This window comes from Chrysemys picta, chromosome 1 (assembly GCF_011386835.1).
Source record: "Chrysemys picta bellii isolate R12L10 chromosome 1, ASM1138683v2, whole genome shotgun sequence".
Lineage (NCBI taxonomy): Eukaryota > Metazoa > Chordata > Testudines > Emydidae > Chrysemys > Chrysemys picta.
In genome coordinates this window covers 349843911-349852134 of record NC_088791.1, presented here as the reverse complement: position 1 = coordinate 349852134, position 8224 = coordinate 349843911, and the positions used below count along the sequence as shown (strand labels likewise).

The following is an 8224-nucleotide window of genomic DNA, read 5'->3' as shown; positions in this document are numbered from 1 at the left end:
TTCTCGCCACCGCTGTGAGGCAGGGCAAGGCTATTATCCACCAATGGTTTGGCCACAGTCATGCATGGCCTGGGAATCCAACCCAGCTGTCTGGCGTTACCGAGCAGTGCCCAGACCACAGGACCAGCTTTCCAGACACCTGAGCAGAGACAGGCCCAGTTGCATTCTCTGCTGTGCCAGCAGAGTTCCTAGCTGTGCTGCAGAGAGTGGGGATGGCCAGGAGCCAGTTCCAGGGGTTTGATTCGCTGGCCTGTTTTCCCCCAGCCTCAGCGGAGTTTAGAGCAGCCTGGGGGCTGGGCTGACATCCACCCATAGGTAACGGCTTCCAAGAGCACAGCCCACTCTGGCCAAATCCCTGCGGATGGGGGCTACCCCAGAGTGCCCTCTTGGAGTCTGAGTTGGCCCTACAGGCACCCTGCCCTTCCCTCTATGGTCCTTTCAATGACTTACTCTCAGCCTGGGATACTTAAAACAAGATGCCCCTTTGTGGGGTCACATTAATTTAGTTTTCTCCGAAACACAAGATCTCCTACCCTCCAGGCCCAGCCTCCTCCTTTACTCAGGATCAGCCCCACTGTCCTGATTGCTGCGGTCAGCATTGGTTCAGAACCTACTCCCCTTTTTCCCCTGAAGCCCTGTCCCCTGCCCCATATCTTCTCACTAAGCCCAACCTCTTGCTCCTCCACTTTCTCCGAGGCTCCTCCTCCCAGCCAGGCCAGAGTCAGGCCATGATAAGAGCTGCCTTGGGAGCACAGGTTGCTGTGGGGAGCCCCAGACTCTCCACATTCCCTGACTTGTAAATCCTGGGGGATAAAATGTGGAGAGTGTGGGGCACCTCACTGTGGCTCTGGTTCCTTGGGCAATTTTCACCAAGGCCTGGCTCTGGCTTCCAGCCTGGTAAGGGGGCAGAGTCTCGGCTAAAGGGGAATAGTAGAGTTGTGGTCTTCAGAGAAGAGATGGGGCACAGGAAAGAGGCTCAGGGGAAGAGGATCCAGGATGGAATACATGGCCATGGCCATCGCTCGTGTTTTTCCTCTTCCATGTCACCAGTGTTGGAGCCAGGTGGTGAACTCACCCTTCACTTGACAAATGACCTGATTATCCTCTCACGAAGGTGTTTGCTTTTCACACTGTACACGATTGGGTTCATCAGGGGCGGGACCAGCAGGTAGACATAGCCCAGGATAATCTGAAGCAAGTGAGTAGAGCTATTTCCGAATCTGTGTATCAAAGCCAGGCCAATGTCTGATATGTAGAAGAGCACGACAGCGCAGAGGTGGGAGACGCAGGTGTTCAGGGCCCTCAGGCACTCTGTGCGGGACGCAACGCTCAGCACTGTTTTGACGATCATCACATAAGAGAGGAAGATGAGGAACGAGTCCAACCCAACTGTGAAGACTTTAACAAACAAGCCATAGATGCTGTTCACTGAGATGTCTGAACAAGCTGCCTTCATGACGTCCTGGTGAAGGCAGTAGGAATGGGAGAGGACATTGTCTCGACAGTATTGGAACCGTTTCAGGAGAATGGGGAGTGGGAGTATTACGGCCACTGATCTTAGAACAGCCACCAGTCCCATCTTCGCTATTCTTGGTGTAGTTAAGATGGAGGCATATCTCAGTGGGTTACAGATTGCGATGAAGCGGTCAAAGGCCATCAACAAGAGGACGGAGGATTCCATTTTTGAAAGCGAGTGGACAAAGAACAGCTGGGCAAAACAGGCATTGAGGCTGATTCCCCTAGAGTTAAACAAGTATATACCTAGTATCGTTGGTATGGTGGCTATTGATAAGCTAAGGTCTGTGACGGCCAACATGGAAAGGAAAATGTACATGGGCTCATGGAGGCTTGGATCTGTTTTTATAATGAACAGAATGGCTGAATTTCCTAATATTGAAATAACATACATTAAGCAGAAGGGGATAGAGATCCAGATATGGACGTCTTCCAGCCCAGGTATCCCAGTGAGAAGGAACACTGCAGAGTTGAATTTGGTGTCATTGACAGCTGACATAATATACTGGGCAGATCCAGGGACTTTTGAACTTTCCTTCCTGAAAACAAAAAGAACAGGAGACTAGATGATATTTATCGAGACAACTTTCTGCTCTCAGTGCAAATCTAGAGATTCCCAGGACCTCAAGGAAAATCAGCAAAAACATTGTTTTGGAATTATACCACCAAAAGGAAGATAGGCACTGCCAGACTGGATCAGACCTACAGTCCATCTAGCCAGTATCCAGTGGCCAGTACGAGATGCTGCAAAGGAAGGAGGAAGAAGCCCTGCAATAGGGAACTAAGAGATTCCCTGATCCCAGGGAAAGTCAGACATATTTTCTTGTGTAAAGCAAGAAGGTGTAGAGCCCTTACAAGACATTTTTAAGAAAAATTCTCAGTACTGTAATTGGATTTACTGATTACCATCTCTCTTTCAATTCTGAGAAGCTTTTGGCCCCATTGATATCTTGTGGCTGGGAGATCCACAGCCTACTTGAGCACTGTGTGATTTTACAATTGTGACCTTCACACAGACACACTTTCTGGCTCTCCCCTTCTGAGTGTGGCCCATTGTATCATGACATCTATAAACACATGGCAAGCGCATGGTGAAGACGGTCATTGTATTTATCTGCCCTGCATTGAAGCTATTTATAAACGTGTTTCATTGCCTCATATATATACTTTTTATTTTCCCCACTGCTGAGACTTCAAATTATTCCACTGTCTCTTTCCAGTACATGGGATAAATTCTTAATGCCAGGGTCTTAATTACATAATAGTGACTTCAACTGGGTTGCTCCAGATTTGCATGTGTAAATTCAGTCAGAACCAGGCTCTATTAACTCTCCCTTATCATATACTCCGGGTGATACACTCTAACCCCCAAGAATCCCTCCAAGGGAAGCTGAAATGCTTTGCCTGGTTAATGTTAACTGAATCCTGAGCATTCGATCTTCCTCACTGGACCTGCATCTCTCCCCATGCCAGGGTCTAAAGATACTTGGTAAGTTCCAAGCTAACATAGACAGTTACTTCAGCTGGGCCTGGGATGGATTGGCGTCACAAATGGGTGAATATGCAAACACTATGTTTGCACTAATATCCACTTGTGTGCGCAAATTACTTCAGCCATGCTCATGTAAGAGGTGATGGGTGTAAATTACTTACAACTAATATAGCACTCCCCTTTCCTGCATCTCAGCTCTGTAACAATACTGAAACAAAGACCGGCAGTTCTGTTCTCTCATAACTTTTTGGAAAGACTGGCAGCGGTATTTGAGAGGGATTGTGTGCATGACCCTGAATGTAAGTGTTAGAAACAGCTTCTGGTCAGTTACCAGGGGATACTATCATACAACTGTTCAAAAAAGAGTTATTTGCACAAACCATTGCAAACTGTATGTGGAGAATACTTTCTAAAGTAAAAGCCATTAAGCAGCAAAGTTTTCACTACTCCTAATAAAAGTTTGGTTTGCAATATTTTAATACAATGAAAAGTTTTTGTATAACATTTACACATCTGTAGTTTAGCACACACATATCAACCCGTTCTTTCCCCTCTCCTCTTCTTTCAGAGATGATTTCTCAGGTCAGAGTGGAACTTAAAATGTAGCATCTGTCACCTGGATTTCGTCAGAATCTGAAAAGATCGCAGGGTCTCAGACCTCATTCAGCAACAGAGGGTCCTGTGGCACCTTTGAGACTAACAGAAGTATAGGGAGCATAAGCTTTCGTGGGTAAGAACCTCACTTCTTCAGATGCAAGTCTTGCATCTGAAGAAGTGAGGTTCTTACCCACGAAAGCTTATGCTCCCTATACTTCTGTTAGTCTCAAAGGTGCCACAGGACCCTCTGTTGCTTTTTACAGATTCAGACTAACACGGCTACCCCTCTGATACTAGACCTCATTCAGTCACTTGTCAGTAAACAGAAGTCTAGTAGCTCCTCTGTCCTGGGTTAATAGCTGACTGGTTCTCCTCAGGTTCTGTTCTGTCAGTCTGTAGCCTTTGTCTGGAGTTGTAACAGGCACTGGGATCAGTATAGAAAATATCCAATCCCTGAGCTGTCACTCTCAGCACCTGTTATTCAGGCATGATGAGGGTTTGCAGGAAGTGGATTTCAAAGTCAAATGCATGAGTATTCATGGAAATGGAACTTCATTTCACATGTGAAAGTCGTCTATTGCTCTCACTCTCTAGATCTTTAACTGTCTATGTCCTGCGTTCATAAAATACGTAGCATCTGGGAACAGCATTGTGACAGACAGGGAGCTGAGCTGCCATAATGAATGTGTCTGTTAAACCCAGTTCTGGGGATGTTTGCTGTATAACTATATAGGGTTAACATTTGGGATATTTATGTTATGGCTACATTGGGTGAAACCAGTATGGATCTTCCTAGTTTAACAGCAGGCGGCTGGAAAATAAGTAAGAAGGGAAGCAACAGCTCAAGAAACGCCATCGCTCAGTCAGCACCGCAGGGAGGTCGACAACACAGGAGTTATAAGCTGGGAAGAGCCTATTTCCAGGCTCCAGCCACGTTACACAGCTTGTTTTGCCAGTGCTGTGAGTCTGTCCAGAGGTGTGGAATCTGTTTCTGAGAAGCTCTTCAGATTGACAGGCAGAGACACCGCTGGGAAGTCTGAAGGCCCTCAGCCTGCCTGGGTCCCCGTCAGAGGAGTAGGGTTTGGGGTCAGAGACGTGTACAGACTGCTGTTTTAAAACCCTCTGATTCTCCCATGTTACGCTTCATTCCTAATATTCATATTAAACAGTAGTTTGGTTCAAGGAGGCTGACTGGTCACTCGTCTCACCACTAGTCACGGACTCCCAAAGGGAAGAACCACAGGAGCCAAACCCACTCAGACCTGCTGGGCAAGCCCAGTCATCAAGCAGTGTGCAGTAGCCCAGGGCCCAGTCTGAGGGTGGGAGCATCACAGAATTCCACCCTACGAGAGGGAAGACTACAAGGCCTGACATCTGGCACTCAAAGACCAGAGAGGGGACAGAGATGCTGGTAGCCCTGGAACTCTGAGGGGTATCTACAGCGTACAAACGCTGGAGCCCTCAGCCAGTCAGGACATGGAAATATGCCCTATTGCAGCTGTTACCACAGAGCAATGCAGCTCTGAATTCCTGCGATGACAGTCGAGCCACAGAATAAAACCTTTGAAAATTCATTTGCTGATTAAACTTCCCTGGGAAAATAAACCTGAGACAATTTGGGAACTAGTCACGGATATTCTGTGGGGTCTCTTCTCGCTCAGCCCCTGGCAGGATCAGCCCAGATCACAGGGTACCTTGAGAAATGGGACCACTGGAGAAATCCTGACTCAGGGCATTGGGGTTTTAACATTCTGAGCTCACTTTGAATATCAGATTTTTGTGCAACTTGAATAACTCACAGAGCAGCATGAACAGATGTAGTGGAGGGGTTCCCAAGCTACCTAGTGCTGCCTGTCCTCCAGCCCCATCACTGAGACACCCCGACAGCCCTCTGCCGCTGCGCAGAACATCTGCAAATGGAAACAGCTGGCAGCCTTTACCCTTCACTGCGCATTTTAAAGGTAGTGAAACCTGCCAACGTACCCAATTCCTGCTAGACGAGGAGCCGCTGACACCAGAGGTCTTCACCCTAAAGGACAAGGAGTCATCGGAGAGGTTACACAGGCAGCAGGCAGTATCTGTTCAGATCGGGAGTCTTTATGAAGCATGTCTGCACATTCCCTTGGGGGCCACTTGGCCATCAGGGAACCTCAGCTGCTTGGCTTCGTGTGCATCATCTTTAACCCCATCATGGCCAATGGCAAACTGCAGGAGGCCAAATCACAGGGGATGCACGGTGCTGCTACCCAACTGGACTTCAGCGCCAGCTCTGCTGCAGGGTCTACTCCTGGAATCTGGGCTTGTCATCACTGTTTATGGTTCCGATTAGTCAGAAGGATACCTCGAGTGGTAATGATGATGCTGTCACACCTGTGATCTTGATGAAATAAAATAAAATAGAATAATAATATAATTAAGGAGCAGATTTCTCCCCAGCAGCCCCCTTTCCTGCATTACAAACCCAGGGTGCAGACCAGGGAAGGGAGATTCCATAAAATATCCTGGGATCATTACGGGGTGGGGGTGGGGGTGGGGAGGGAGTTCTTTCTCTTCTCCATGAGGAATGAAAATGCACATTGATCAGTGGAAGAAGTTAAGAACATAAGAACGGCCTTATGGAGTAAGACCAATGGTCCATCTAGCCCAGTGTCCTTTCTTCTGAGAGTGGTCTGTGAAAATACTTTAGAGGGAACAAACAGAAGAGTGATCCATCCCCTGTGTCTGTTCCCAGTTCTGGCAGTCAGAGGCTTAGAGACCCAGAACATGGGGCTGCGTCACTCACCGTCTTGGCTAATAGCTATTGATGGATCTATTCTCTATGAACTTATCCGATTCTCTTTTGGACGAGTTCCTCTTTTGGCCTTCACAAATGTGGCCTATAGGGTTAACCTGCTTGCTTGCCTATATACCTTTTCTTATGGATTTCTTATTGCCTTATGGTTTGGTTATTTGTTTTATTATAATAGGTTATCATACGTTTATATTAAAGTAGTTTGGCTGTAACACAAGGGACTTACAGGCCATGTCCTGTATGTTGAGCTAAGGCAAAGTTAGCATACACATGTCTGGGCCCTTTCACCCAGATAGAAAAGTTAGCTCATATATGTTCGGGACCTTTCACCTAGATAGACAGTGATGAGCTAAAGCATAAGGTCCACATATGATGTGTTAAAGCAGGTTTCCTAAGTTCATATCCTTTTAAACTTAACAGGTACACCACAACTTGGAAAAACCCCAAATAACCGGTTAGGACAGAAATAACAAATGTGATACCTAAGCATAAAAGGGCCGGGGATAACAAATTGACGTATATAATAATAATTTGAGATCATTGATATACAAACCTAGAGGAAAAAGACACTCCAACCTTAGTAAGGGGAGGAAATACAAATAAGGAAAGGGGGGGAAATCCCCTACTGAATATGTATCACATATACTGGCATCAGTGTAACAAATTATAAAGGTGTCATCCCAACCTAGGGGCAGTAGGGAGATGTAGCTCTTGGGAGATGTCAGAGTAATGGCCACTGGTGGTGATAGGGAACGTGATGAGGAAGATGATGGATAACACTTCAGGTTGTTCTACAGGGGATGGTGTGAGTATATGGAAGTGTAGATGTACATTCTCTATCTTGTTAAGTTGGGGTGTTTTTGACTGCGCTGAATGTATTGATGGACTATGTTAAAAATAGAAGAGTTGCTATGGTGTGAGTGTTGTAGCTGTGCACATCAGGGTTCATGCAAAACACACTGGTTATGATAAAAAAGAAAACAAGTTTATTAACTAAAGAAAGATTTTACGCGAATACAAGCGATAGCAAATACATCAAAGCAATTACCTAGCAAGTAAACTGACCTGCAAACTGAGCCTAACATACTAGAGACAGGATATGAATTAGATGTTTGTCATCCTGACTGATCATACTAGCAGTCCACCATGTTTTCATACAGAGGCTAGAAATCCTTTTAGCCCGAGACCAGCACTTCCCCCAGTTCAATCTTTGATCCTCAGGTGTTTCTGGGAGTTCTCTGCTGTGGGGATGGAGGCAAAGAGATGATGTCACTCCACACCTTATTCAGTTTTTCCATGTGGCGAGAACCCTTGGTTTCAAGCTAAATTCCCAGTCCAGTTTGTGTAAAAATACAGATACCAAATTGGAGTTCAGTTTCATGAGGTCTGGTCCCATGTCCTTGCATGCACCGTGAATTCATAGCAGCCATTACTCATAGGGTGGCTGAAATGCTCACAGGAAGTCTAAGCGTTTCTACCGTCCAGTGTCTTGCTTTTTCCTTGTTGTACCTGAAAGGCTAGTTGTGGGTGTTACCCAGAGTAAGTACATTTGAAATACAGATATATAGTCCATACTGATCACTTCAGGCACAAAAATAATACATGCACACAAATGGGATAATAATATTCAGCAAATCCTAACTTTTCCAGTGACACACCACAAGACTTATCTTGTATCAGATACATCATTACTATGTCATAATCATACCACTCTCATGAATATGGGGTGTAGCATCACAACCTCCTCTACTGACACCTTGATGTGGGAGTCAATTTGTCTCCTAAAAAGAGGGACTCATTTGTGGGAATCTCCCTCACATCCTCTGCAG

General features: G+C 46.0%; 1 protein-coding gene across 1 annotated transcript; it reads right to left on the bottom strand.

Moving 5' to 3' along the window:
• Nucleotides 1–1078: 1078 nt before the first annotated feature.
• Nucleotides 1079–2014, bottom strand: LOC101937153 (olfactory receptor 51G2-like). The gene has a single exon (XM_005311414.3). It carries the CDS (start codon nucleotides 2012–2014, stop codon nucleotides 1079–1081), a length of 936 nt encoding a protein of 311 aa, XP_005311471.3.
• Nucleotides 2015–8224: the final 6210 nt, after the last annotated feature.

What these genes read in the sequence shown, in the direction of transcription:
- LOC101937153 (XM_005311414.3), bottom strand. Translation starts at nt 2,014, where the DNA reads ATGTCAGCTGTCAATGACACCAAATTCAACTCTGCAGTGTTCCTTCTC.